The sequence below is a fragment of the Anoplopoma fimbria genome, chromosome 4 (genome assembly GCF_027596085.1).
Source record: "Anoplopoma fimbria isolate UVic2021 breed Golden Eagle Sablefish chromosome 4, Afim_UVic_2022, whole genome shotgun sequence".
In the NCBI taxonomy this organism is placed as follows: domain Eukaryota; kingdom Metazoa; phylum Chordata; class Actinopteri; order Perciformes; family Anoplopomatidae; genus Anoplopoma; species Anoplopoma fimbria.
Window position 1 is genome coordinate 27024038 of NC_072452.1, and position 14501 is coordinate 27038538.

The 14501-nt window shown below is 38.1% G+C and overlaps 1 protein-coding gene across 1 annotated transcript in view; it reads left to right on the forward strand.

The window, feature by feature from the left end:
* The window catches only part of LOC129089790 (golgin subfamily A member 4-like), a 65946-nt gene that overhangs the window by 3690 nt on the left and 47755 nt on the right, over nt 1–14501 (forward strand). The window contains exons 2-4 of the mRNA XM_054597154.1: nt 4153–5712; nt 12000–13009; nt 13093–13558. Coding sequence (XP_054453129.1) covers nt 4153–5712; nt 12000–13009; nt 13093–13558 — 3036 coding nt within the window. The remainder of the gene's footprint in view (nt 1–4152; nt 5713–11999; nt 13010–13092; nt 13559–14501) is intronic.

Here is a 14501-nt window from a genome sequence, read left to right on the forward strand (position 1 = left end):
CGGGGCTTTAATATTGTGACAAATCACAGACGTGTGAGAGTAAAGACACTGAAATAATAGATCCTGTCTCAATGTGCTCACATCTGAATTTAAGTTTAGGACCATTTTTAAGACTATTTCTTATATATCTTTATCCATAATTAACAAGATTATAAAATTGAATGAAATGTTAGTGCATTATTTAGTGCAGCTACATAAAATACCAGAAAATCAACACTTTCAAGATAAATACTTTAATTAAAGTCACTATAGCTCACTGATTAAAAATGGTACAAACATCACTTTATGTTTGCACCATTTTTAATCATTAATTGAAAATGGTGCATTCTGTGAACTGTGTTGAGCTGTAACACTGTCTCACCTTCTGTCACTTTCATGTTCATGTGTTACTTTAGAATTATAATGTTTTATGAGATTTTGAGGAAAACAAAGCTTGTGTTTTTTTTTAATTTGGCCTAAAAGTAATGATGATTTCTATAAATCTATAAATATGAAATAAAGTAAATGTCAGCCTTCCATTGATTTCCCTGCTCTCGACTACCAAACGGCCAAAAAGCTCAGACGTAGTCGGATCAGCCTTTTAAAAGACATCATATAGTGTCAATGTAAAAGGATCCAATAACTGTAGAGCTGTTAATGAGGCTGTTATTAAAAAACAACATTGACAGTGATCAAATAAGCTTCTGCACGAGTGCTTTCCACCTTGTTTATGTTTCAGTTGAAAAATCCAGCGAGTTATTAACCAAAAAGATCAGAATTCAGCAGAAGCGACCGGTGCGGTCTGCAAGGAATATTTCTTTCTAATTTTGAGCTAACTATTTCAACTGTTTTCCACTTTTTTTAGCCAACATTTATTCGATTATTTCAACTGTGTATCCATTAATGGAAGTTAGCTATTTCAACAGTTCATCCATAAAATAAAGCTAACTTTTAGCTAACTATATCAACCGTTTTGCCACATATTTTAACTATCCATAGTTTCTACGTGACGTCACGCCCCCTTGGAGGGCAAAACATCGCTGTTCTCTGCTGCCCGCCAGCTTACGAACAAGTGATTTCTGTTGTTTCCTAAAAATGCGGGATAGTTGTTGTGCTATCAGATGCAAAACCGATGAGGAGACAAGCCTGGACTGTGTTTCTACAGAATCCCGTCCAGGAAAGAAAACCCTGAAAGGAGGACATTGTGGATTTGTGCCTTTAATTGTGCCTCCGTCCCGATGGAGGGCGAACGATGGCAGCCGTCAAAGTATACACGGTTACAGCGAAGGCTTCATCAAAGCTCAGCTCAAGTAAACACAGAGTATGTCAAGTGTTGTATTTTTAGCAACAAGTCATGTCTTTACGTCACTGTTCTGACATGGTTTGCTCTCGTAACCTAGACAAACAACTCCAGTGGCATTGATGCGCCACGCTAACCGTTAGCTAACGTTAGCTAGAGAGTCGGGATGCTCTGTTAGAGCTAAATAAACTCTCAACGCAATGATTTACAGTCCTTTAGCTCCTATTTTCAACTGAATAGAGTACAGAGACAATGTTGAGCTAATGCTCAGACCGATAAACGTATTTCTTGTTTGTAAAAAATTACACTTTTTGTTGTTTCATTTACGTTTTACACCGCAACTCAACTTTTTAGGAAGTGAGGTTGTAATATTAGTATGAGTAATAGTAAAGGTTAATTTATCAGTCTGAAGAGTTATCAGCAGTTGTATTACAGGAGAGAGGGTTTTTTACAGTAACTAACCATTTCAACTGTTTATCCCCTACATTTAGCTTACAATTACAACTACTTATCTATAAAATGTATCTAACTTTTAGCTAACTATTTCAACTGTTCAGTCGTTTATTTAAACTATTACTAGCTAACTGATTCATGTGTATAATAACTTGAAGCTGTTTTTAACTAACAATTTCAACTGTTTATCCGCTTCTTTAAGCTTACTATCACATATGTTTATTCATAAAATTTGCCAACTTTTAGCTAACTATTTCAACTTTTTAGCCATAAAATGTAGCTATTTTAAACTAACAATTTAAACTGTTTATCCCCAACTTCTACCTTACAATTACAACTGTTTCACCATGAAATGAACTAACTTTTTATTAACTATTTCAACTGTCAAGCCGATTCTTTAAACTTTTACTAGCTTACTGATTCATCTGTTTATTTTATCTAACAATTTCAACTGTATGTCCCCTTCTTTTAGCTTACTATTCCAATGGTTTATCAATAAAATGTACTAACTTTTAGCTAACTATTTCAGCTGTTTCGTTTCTTTCAACTATGACTAATTAACTTATTCAACAGTTTAGCTAAGTCTTTTAGCTAACTTTTAGCTAACTATTTCAACTGTTTGTCCATAACTTTAAGCTAATTTTAGCTAACCATTTCAACTGTTTTAGATTAATATTACAACTGTTTATCCATAAAGTTGAGCAACTTTTAGCTAACTATTTCAACTGTTGAGCCACTTCTTTAAACTATTACTAGTTAACTGATTTAGCAGTTTAGGCAATTCTTTCCGCTAATTTTGAGCTAAACATTTCAACTGTTTATCACCTAGTTTTAGGTTACTATAGCAACTGTTTATCCATAAAATGTAGCTAACGTTTAGCTCACAATTTCAACTGTTTAACCACTTCTTTTAACTATTACTAGCTTACTTTTTCAACTGTTTATCCATTTTTCTTTAGCTAAATGTTAGCTAACTAGTTAATACATTAGTTAATATATAGTTTTAAGTCCTTAAAAAGGTTCAGTTATCTCCTAAAACACCTGGTCACTGTAGCTTTTTTTAAACAAACAGGAGGAGATAGTGCGTATGTTGGGGACTACTTTCAGTGCCAGATTAATCCCCTTTTGGTGGTCCAGAGAGTATTTGTGGCAGCAGGACGCTGTTTGTGGGATTAACTCAAGATTAACAACAGTGTTCATGGTGATGAAGGATCAACAGTGAGGCTCATTGATGTGTTTTAATGGAGCTCAATGGTTCAAAGGAAGAATATTTATCAGGCTGTGATACTTGTTAGTAGACACATTCAGGTAAAAACAGGTTTTTACTGCTTTTAATTGGTCTGGTTCATTTTATTTTCAGTTCTGTTTTTCACCACTAAATGGTTGTTAAACTGTGAACTTTTTTTTGTAGAAAAAGGATTTTTGAGGCCTAAAATATTTCATTTTTAGACACCAGAATGTGTTTTGCTTGGTTGTATGTAAATTCTCAACCAGAAGGCTTCAGTATTGAAATGAAAACATTAACAGAAATGCTGAAAATACTTTTTCTCCTGGAGCTTTGGAGGTGTGGGTGCTGGTCCCTATACCTGTTTCATACATTTAACCAGAGGTGCCCTCAGTGTTAGCAGATTCATAGACAAAAAACCCACAAAAAACTAAACAACATAATTTAACTAAACAAATACCATTCAAAAGAAAAAGCTATCTAAGTGTATCAGAAATCTAATCTATATGAGCAAACATCTAAAATAAGTAAATGATAACTAAATACTAAACTTAAATAAATATTTCCTACACAGAATAATAAATTATATATCTTTCTGTCTCCTTGGTAACAAAAGTAAAGCTCCTCTCTGTTTTCTCCAAACACGGTTTCCTTTCCCTCATTAGAGCAATCAGCTCATGAGCTTTAGCTGGGCAGCAGCCATTTTGTGGTTTTGTAGTCTTTTTTACTGGACACCATGTTGGTTTTGTAGTCATTGTTGTAACCATGGAGATGGAATGTATCTCCTGTCATGGTTTGACTCTGTGATGTCATCAAAGGAACCGGCTTTGATGATGAATTCTAGAACCTTTAAGTACCTGATCAACAGAGAATCTTTCATTCCTATCAACGCCAGCGTTGCAGAACAGTCGGATCTACTTCAGAGACGAACTTCTACGAAAAACCAGTCTTCAACAGACCACCACAGTCTACTACAGACCACCACAGTCTACTACAGACCACCACAGTCTTCAACAGACAACAACAGTCTTCAATAGACTACAAAGTCTTCAACAGACGACAACAGTCTTCAATAGACTACAAAGTCTTCAACAGACAACAACAGTCTTCAATAGACTACAAAGTCTTCAACAGACGACCACAGTCTTCAACAGACGACAAAGTCTTCTTCCCACACGTCTACACTCTGCTACAGACGGTGCCATGGACAGAAGAAACAACCAGAGAAAAGGGGCCATCGCTCATCAGGACCAAAAGGTTCATCATCTCAAAGTGGCTCTTACTCGAGCTAACGATGAGCTCTACAGTCTGACAATTCAGATGAGCGACCTGGAGGTATTTAAGAAACAATCTCTGATTGAAAAGGAGAGTTTCTGCCGCAGCGTCAGCGAAGGTGAAGCCAAAACAAGCAGTCTGGAGAAACTTCTCGAGGTCACTAAAGACAGGATCAAACATCTTGAGAGCCTTCGAGAACTCAAAGAGACGGTGACCACGGCTGAAAGCCAAAAAAGCCGAGAGACCATCAAGAAACAGGAGACAGAAATCTCCCATCTGAAGAAAAGTCTCCAACTCCAGCTGAACAACAAAGGAGCTGAACTCCAGAAGAGTGAAGAAGCCTGGCAGGCTAAATACAACGCTCTGGAGGAGAAGTTCACCAAGAACCAGGCCAAGACACAGAACTGGGAGAAGCTGCAGATCGAATATAAGGAGAAGGTGAACCAGGTGGAAGAGCAAATCCACCAGAGGGACACTGAAATCCTGGATCTCTGCATGGAGAAAGAGGGTCTCTCTCAGACCCTCACAAAGACCAAGACCCTGCTCATCAGCAAAGAGGCTGAACTCCTCCAGACTGAGAAAGACTGGCAGGAGAAATACAACAATCTGGAGATGAAAACCACCAAAGACCTGGACCAGAAGGACCAGAGCTTGGAGACTCTTCAGGTTGAACACCAGAGGATGATGAACCAGGTGGAGGAGACAATCCACCAGAGGGACACTACAATCCTGGATCTCTGCAAGGAGAAAGAAGGTCTCTCTCAGACCCTCACAGAGACCCAAAACCAGCTCAGCAACAAAGAAGCTGAACTCCTCCAGAATGAGAAAGACTGGCAGGAGAAATACGAGGCTCTGGAGATGAAGACCACAGAAGACCTGGACCTGAAAGAACAGAGCTTGAAAACTCTTCAGGTCGAACACCAGAACAAGGTGAACCAGATGGAAGACCTGATCCAGCAGAGGGAGACTGAAATCCTGGATCTAATCAAGACAAAAGACAGTCTCTCTGAGAAGCAAACAGAGACCCAAAACCAGCTCATCAGCAAAAGAGCTGAACTCCTCCAGAGCAACGAGGCCTGGCAGGTTAAATACGACGCTCTGGAGGAGAAGACCACCAAAGACCTGGACCTGAAACAACAGAGCTTGGACACACTTCAGGCTGAGTACCAGAGGAAGGTGAACCAGGTGGAGAAACAGATCCACCTGATGGACACTGAGATCCTGGATCTCATCAAGACAAAGGCCGATGTCTCTGAGAAGCTCACAGAGACACAAAACCAGCTCATCAACAAAGAAGCTGAACTCCTCCAGAGCGAGAAAGACTGGGAGGTGAAATACGAAGCTCTGGAAGAGAAGACCTCCAAAGACCTGGACCAGCAAGTTCTGAGCTGGGAGACCAAAGTCCAACAGCTGGAGGACGAAAAGAAGGTCCTGGAGGACATCTGTCTCCAGATGAAGAAGAAGAGGAGAGGCTTCTTTGGCAAGAAGATGGAGGACAGACAGACCGAGTTGGAGAAGATGAAAAGAAAACTGCAGGAGAAGGAGACAAAGAAGAAGGAGAAGGAGGAGAAGACGGAGACGGGTTTCTTGAACCGGATGCACAAGAAGAAGACGTGTGACGGCGACAGAAAGGTGGAGGAGGCTGGTTCTTCAGCTGAGGCTGAACACCAGTAGCTACATCTTCCTCCACCCTTTCACCCCCCCTCCCTCATTCAGGGCGACACAGTGGCTCAGTGATTAGCACTGCAGCCTCACAGAGACACCTCCACCCTTCTGTCTGTGTGGAGTTTCTATATTCTCCCTGTGTCTGCGTTGGGTTTTCTCCTGGTACTCAGGTTTCCTCCCACTAAATCCCAAAAATATTCACTTTAGGCTGATTGGAAACTCTAAATTATCAACTTCAATCAATAATATCCATGTAAGGGTTTTCTCCTGGTGCTCAGGTTTCTCCCAAAAAAATTCATAGTCAATCTAAATTCCCCCCTAACTGAAAAAACATCAACAAAACAATACAAAATAAAAATAAATCATTAAATTAACACTCAAATATGTAAAATAATTATTGAAATGAATAATTTAAAAAATCAAATAAAAAATGTAATAAATGTTCAATGTCTCTGCCTCTCTGGTTTAATATAAACAGTATAAATACATTCTATGACATGATGGTGACTGTAAAGAAGAAGTACTGGTATCTGTTTAAGTTGTGATTTTAACAAAACTGAAGCTGATCAATAAAATGATCAATGTTACGTAGTAAAAGATGTTCCAAATTATATTTAAGGTTAACGACAGGAGCTGGTTCTGTAATAAACAAATATCTTCTACAGTAAAAACATGAGATCTTCATCACTGATGGTTTAGTGGATGTTTTTAATATTCAACAGTATACACTAGTAACTATTTAGCAGTCATTTAATTATAAATATACAGTTGTAAACTACTTAAATAAATAAATTCTCTGGTATATGCATTGTTTAAAGTGGGCCGGTATTAATTCATACGTAGTATTGGCACTTCTACATTTGACTCTGTGGCTAAAGTGACTTTTTGTCGTGGACCAGTGCTTTGTTTCTGCCCTCTGAACGATTCATAATCATCGTAGCCGTGTGAACACAAAATCAACGTAGAGAAAACATCTGGACGAGGTGACGCACGGAACGGGAAAGAAAAAAGTCCAATTTACTTCATGCAACTTTATTTTCATTCAGGGCGACACAGTGGCTCAGTGATTAGCACTGCAGCCTCACAGAGACACCTCCACCCTTCTGTCTGTGTGGAGTTTCTATATTCTCCCTGTGTCTGCGTTGGGTTTTTCCTGGTACTCAGGTTTCCTCCCGTGGCACAAACTGAAATCTCAAAAATATTCACTTTAGGCTGATTGGAAACTCTAAATTATCAACTTCAATCTAGCGTGAGCCTCTAATAAATCCATGTCCAGAGGACGTACAGACAAAATGAACTGTTAAGAATTTTTCTCATAGATATGAACATAGACTGTGTGTAACCGGCTAAGGGTTTTCTCCTGGTTTCTCCCCAAGAAAAAAATACATTCTAGTCATCAACTAATTGGACAATCTAAATTCCCCCCTAACAAAAAACATCAACAAATAAAACAAAATTAAATTAAAATAAATAATTTAATTAACACAAAAAATGTTTTAAATGAATAATTGAAAATCAAATAAAAAATGAAATAAATGTTCAATGTCTCTGCCTCTCTGGTTAAATATAAACAGTACTAAAACAATTGTATGACATGATGGTGACTGTAAAGAAGAAGTACTGGTTTCTGTTTTAAGTTGTGATTTTAACTAAACTGACGTCTTAAAAGATGTTCCTAAAGGTATTTAAGGCTAACGACAGGAGCTGGTTCTGTAATAAACAATAATATTCTACAGTAAAAAAACATGAGATCTTCATCACTGACGGGTTTATAATTATCTTTAATATTAGCATTATTTACCGGTTATATCATTTAATTATCACAGAGAGTTGTAAACTACTTAAACATGTTTTCTTTGTGAATGTGAATCTCTGGTTTACGTGTTGACTGATAACCAGTTAATCACTAACATCCTTCTCTTCTACTTCAGTTTTCTCACTGAGAGCTAAGTTGATGAACCTCAGTAAACAGAATCTACGTATGAACACTTTTAAAATGCAAAGTGTCTTTGTGAATAACTGCAGCTAGTCGGGGCTTTAATAATGTGACAAATCACAGACGTGTGAGAGTAAAGACACTGAAATAATAGATCCTGTCTCAATGTGCTCACGTCTGAATTTAAGTTTAGGACCATTTTTAAGACTATTTCTTATATATCTTTATCCATAATTAACAAGATTATAAAATTGAATGAAATGTTAGTGCATTATTTAGTGCAGCTACATAAAATACCAGAAAATCAACACTTTCAAGATAAATACTTTAATTAAAGTCACCTCTATAGCTCACTGATTAAAAATGGTGCATTCTGTCAACTGTGTTGAGCTGTAACACTGACGCGTCTCACCTTCTGTCACTTTCATGTTTATGTGTTACTTTAGAATTATAATGTTTTATGAGATTTTGAGGAAAACAAAGCTTGTGTTTTTTTTTAATTTGGCCTAAAAGTAATGATGATTTCTATAAATCTATAAATATGAAATAAAGTAAATGTCAGCCTTCCATTGATTTCCCTGCTCTCGACTACCAAACGGCCAAAAAGCTCAGAGGTAGTCGGATCAGCCTTTTAAAAGACATCATATAGTGTCAATGTAAAAGGATCCAATAACTGTAGAGCTGTTAATGAGGCTGTTATTAAAAAACAACATTGACAGTGATCAAATAAGCTTCTGCACGAGTGCTTTCCACCTTGTTTATGTTTCAGTTGAAAAATCCAGCGAGTTATTAACCAAAAAGATCAGAATTCAGCAGAAGCGACCGGTGCGGTCTGCAAGGAATATTTCTTTCTAATTTTGAGCTAACTATTTCAACTGTTTTCCACTTTTTTTTAGCCAACATTTATTTGATTATTTCAACTGTGTATCCATTAATGGAAGTTAGCTATTTAAACAGTTTATCCATAAAATAAAGCTAACTTTTAGCTAACTATATCAACCGTTTTGCCACATATTTTAACTATCCATAGTTTCTACGTGACGTCACGCCCCTTGGAGGGCAAAACATCGCTGTTCTCTGCTGCCCGCCAGCTTACGAACAAGTGATTTCTGTTGTTTCCTAAAAATGCGGGATAGTTGTTGTGCTATCAGATGCAAAACCGATGAGGAGGCAAGCCTGGACTGTGTTTCTACAGAATCCCGTCCAGGAAAGAAAACCCTGAAAGGAGGACATTGTGGATTTGTGCCTTTAATTGTGCCTCCGTCCCGATGGAGGGCGAACGATGGCGGTCGTCACAGTATACACGGTTACAGCGAACGCTTCATCAAAGCTCAGCTCAAGTAAACACAGAGTATGTCAAGTGTTGTATTTTTAGCAACAAGTCATGTCTTTACGTCACTGTTCTGACATGGTTTGCTCTCGTAACCTAGACAAACAACTCCAGTGGCATTGATGCGCCACGCTAACCGTTAGCTAACGTTAGCTAGAGAGTCGGGATGCTCTGTTAGAGCTAAATAAACTCTCAACGCAATGATTTACAGTCCTTTAGCTCCTATTTTCAACTGAATAGAGTACAGAGACAATGTTGAGCTAATGCTCAGACCGATAAACGTATTTCTTGTTTGTAAAAATTACACTTTTTGTTGTTTCATTTACGTTTTACACCGCAACTCAACTTTTTAGGAAGTGAGGTTGTAATATTAGTATGAGTAATAGTAAAGGTTAATTTATCAGTCTGAAGAGTTATCAGCAGTTGTATTACAGGAGAGAGGGTTTTTTACAGTAACTAACCATTTCAACTGTTTATCCCCTACATTTAGCTTACAATTACAACTACTTATCTATAAAATGTATCTAACTTTTAGCTAACTATTTCAACTGTTCAGTCGTTTATTTAAACTATTACTAGCTAACTGATTCATGTGTATAATAACTTGAAGCTGTTTTTAACTAACAATTTCAACTGTTTATCCGCTTCTTTAAGCTTACTATCACATATGTTTATTCATAAAATTTGCCAACTTTTAGCTAACTATTTCAACTTTTTAGCCATAAAATGTAGCTATTTTAAACTAACAATTTAAACTGTTTATCCCCAACTTCTACCTTACAATTACAACTGTTTCACCATAAAATGAACTAACTTTTTACTAACTATTTCAACTGTCAAGCCGATTCTTTAAACTTTTACTAGCTTACTGATTCATCTGTTTATTTTATCTAACAATTTCAACTGTATGTCCCCTTCTTTTAGCTTACTATTCCAATGGTTTATCAATAAAATGTACTAACTTTTAGCTAACTATTTCAGCTGTTTAGCCGTTTCTTTCAACTATGACTAATTAACTTATTCAACAGTTTAGCTAAGTCTTTTAGCTAACTTTTAGCTAACTATTTCAACTGTTTGTCCATAACTTTAAGCTAATTTTAACTAACCATTTCAACTGTTTTAGATTAATATTACAACTGTTTATCCATAAAGTTGAGCAACTTTTAGCTAACTATTTCAACTGTTGAGCCACTTCTTTAAACTATTACTAGTTAACTGATTTAGCAGTTTAGGCAAGCTAATTTTGAGCTAAACATTTCAACTGTTTATCACCTAGTTTTAGATTACTATAGCAACTGTTTATCCATAAAATGTAGCTAACGTTTAGCTCACAATTTCAACTGTTTAACCACTTCTTTTAACTATTACTAGCTTACTTTTTCAACTGTTTATCCATTTTTCTTTAGCTAAATGTTAGCTAACTAGTTAATATATTAGTTGATATATAGTTTTAAGTCCTTAAAAAGGTTCAGTTATCTCCTAAAACACCTGGTCACTGTATTTTTTAAAACAAACAGGAGGAGATAGTACGTATGTTGGGGACTACTTTCAGTGCCAGATTAATCCCCTTTTGGTGGTCCAGAGAGTATTTGTGGCAGCAGGACGCTGTTTGTGGGATTAACTCAAGATTAACAACAGTGTTCATGGTGATGAAGGATCAACAGTGAGGCTCATTGATGTGTTTTAATGGAGCTCAATGGTTCAAAGGAAGAATATTTATCAGGCTGTGATACTTGTTAGTAGACACATTCAGGTAAAAACAGGTTTTTACTGCTTTTAATTGGTCTGGTTCATTTTATTTTCAGTTCTGTTTTTCACTACTAAATGGTTGTTAAACTGTGAACTTTTTTTTGTAGAAAAAGGATTTTTGAGGCCTAAAATATTTTATTTTTAGACACCAGAATGTGTTTTGCTTGGTTGTATGTAAATTCTCAAACAGAAGGCTTCAGTATTGAAATGAAAACATTAACAGAAATGCTGAAAATACTTTTTCTCCTGGAGCTTTGGAGGTGTGGGTGCTGGTCCCTATACCTGTTTCATACATTTAACCAGAGGTGCCCTCAGTGTTAGCAGATTCATAGACAAAAAACCCACAAAAAACTAAACAACATAATTTAACTAAACAAATACCATTCAAAAGAAAAAGCTATCTAAGTGTATCAGAAATCTAATCTATACAAGCAAACATCTAAAATAAGTAAATGATAACTAAATACTAAACTTAAATAAATATTTCCTACACAGAATAATAAATTATATATCTTTCTGTCTCCTTGGTAACAAAAGTAAAGCTCCTCTCTGTTTTCTCCAAACACGGTTTCCTTTCCCTCATTAGAGCAATCAGCTCATGAGCTTTAGCTGGGCAGCAGCCATTTTGTGGTTTTGTAGTCTTTTTTACTGGACACCATGTTGGTTTTGTAGTCATTGTTGTAACCATGGAGATGGAATGTATCTCCTGTCATGGTTTGACTCTGTGATGTCATCAAAGGAACCGGCTTTGATGATGAATTCTAGAACCTTTAAGTACCTGATCAACAGAGAATCTTTCATTCCTATCAACGCCAGCGTTGCAGAACAGTCGGATCTACTTCAGAGACGAACTTCTACAAAAAAACAGTCTTCAACAGACCACCACAGTCTACTACAGACCACCACAGTCTACTACAGTCTACTACAGACCACCACAGTCTACTACAGACGACCACAGTCTTCAACAGACGACAAAGTCTTCAACAGACAACAAAAGTCTTCAATAGACTACAAAGTCTTCAACAGACAACAACAGTCTTCAACAGACTACAAAGTCTTCTTCCCACACGTCTACACTCTGCTACAGACGGTGCCATGGACAGAAGAAACAACCAGAGAAAAGGGGCCATCGCTCATCAGGACCAAAAGGTTCATCACCTCAAAGTGGCTCTTACTCGAGCTAACGATGAGCTCTACAGTCTGACAATTCAGATGAGCGACCTGGAGGTATTTAAGAAACAATCTCTGATTGAAAAGGAGAGTTTCTGCCGCAGCGTCAGCGAAGGTGAAGCCAAAACAAGCAGTCTGGAGAAACTTCTCGAGGTCACTAAAGACAGGATCAAACATCTTGAGAGCCTTCGAGAACTCAAAGAGACGGTGACCACGGCTGAAAGCCAAAAAAGCCGAGAGACCATCAAGAAACAGGAGACAGAAATCTCCCATCTGAAGAAAAGTCTCCAACTCCAGCTGAACAACAAAGGAGCTGAACTCCAGAAGAGTGAAGAAGCCTGGCAGGCTAAATACAACGCTCTGGAGGAGAAGTTCACCAAGAACCAGGCCAAGACACAGAACTGGGAGAAGCTGCAGATCGACTATAAGGAGAAGGTGAACCAGGTGGAAGAGCAAATCCACCAGAGGGACACTGAAATCCTGGATCTCTGCATGGAGAAAGAGGGTCTCTCTCAGACCCTCACAAAGACCAAGACCCTGCTCATCAGCAAAGAGGCTGAACTCCTCCAGACTGAGAAAGACTGGCAGGAGAAATTCAACAATCTGGAGATGAAAACCACCAAAGACCTGGACCAGAAGGACCAGAGCTTGGAGACTCTTCAGGTTGAACACCAGAGGATGATGAACCAGGTGGAGGAGACAATCCACCAGAGGGACACTACAATCCTGGATCTCTGCAAGGAGAAAGAAGGTCTCTCTCAGACCCTCACAGAGACCCAAAACCAGCTCAGCAACAAAGAAGCTGAACTCCTCCAGAATGAGAAAGACTGGCAGGAGAAATACGAGGCTCTGGAGATGAAGACCACAGAAGACCTGGACCTGAAAGAACAGAGCTTGAAAACTCTTCAGGTCGAACACCAGGACAAGGTGAACCAGATGGAAGACCTGATCCAGCAGAGGAGACTGAAATCCTGGATCTAATCAAGACAAAAGACAGTCTCTCTGAGAAGCAAACAGAGACCCAAAACCAGCTCATCAGCAAAAGAGCTGAACTCCTCCAGAGCAACGAGGCCTGGCAGGTTAAATACGACGCTCTGGAGGAGAAGACCACCAAAGACCTGGACCTGAAACAACAGAGCTTGGACACACTTCAGGCTGAGTACCAGAGGAAGGTGAACCAGGTGGAGAAACAGATCCACCTGATGGACACTGAGATCCTGGATCTCATCAAGACAAAGGCCGATGTCTCTGAGAAGCTCACAGAGACACAAAACCAGCTCATCAACAAAGAAGCTGAACTCCTCCAGAGCGAGAAAGACTGGGAGCTAAAATACGAAGCTCTGGAAGAGAAGACCTCCAAAGACCTGGACCAGCAAGTTCTGAGCTGGGAGACCAAAGTCCAACAGCTGGAGGACGAAAAGAAGGTCCTGGAGGACATCTGTCTCCAGATGAAGAAGAAGAGGAGAGGCTTCTTTGGCAAGAAGATGGAGGACAGACAGACCGAGTTGGAGAAGATGAAAAGAAAACTGCAGGAGAAGGAGACAAAGAAGAAGGAGAAGGAGGAGAAGACGGGTTTCTTGAACCGGATGCACAAGAAGAAGACGTGTGACGGCGACAGAAAGGTGGAGGAGGCTGGTTCTTCAGCTGAGGCTGAACACCAGTAGCTACATCTTCCTCCACCCTTTCACCCCCCCTCATTCAGGGCGACACAGTGGCTCAGTGATTAGCACTGCAGCCTCACAGAGACACCTCCACCCTTCTGTCTGTGTGGAGTTTCTATATTCTCCCTGTGTCTGCGTTGGGTTTTCTCCTGGTACTCAGGTTTCCTCCCACTAAATCCCAAAAATATTCACTTTAGGCTGATTGGAAATTCTAAATTATCAACTTCAATCAATAATATCCATGTAAGGGTTTTCTCCTGGTGCTCAGGTTTCTCCCAAAAAAATTCATAGTCAATCTTAATTCCCCCCTAACTGAAAAAACATCAACATAACAATACAAAATAAAAATCAATCATTAAATTAACACTCAAATATGTAAAATAATTATTTAAATGAATAATTTAAAAAATCAAATAAAAAATGTAATAAATGTTCAATGTCTCTGCCTCTCTGATTTAATATAAACAGTATAAATACATTCTATGACATGATGGTGACTGTAAAGAAGAAGTACTGGTTTCTGTTTAAGTTGTGATTTAAAACTGAAGCTGATCAATAAAATGATCAATGTTACGTAGTAAAAGATGTTCCAAATTATATTTAAGGTTAACGACAGGAGCTGGTTCTGTAATAAACAAATATCTTCTACAGTAAAAACATGAGATCTTCATCACTGATGGTTTAGTGGATGTTTTTAATATTCAACAGTATACACTAGTAACTATTTAGCAGTCATTTAATTATAAATATACAGTTGT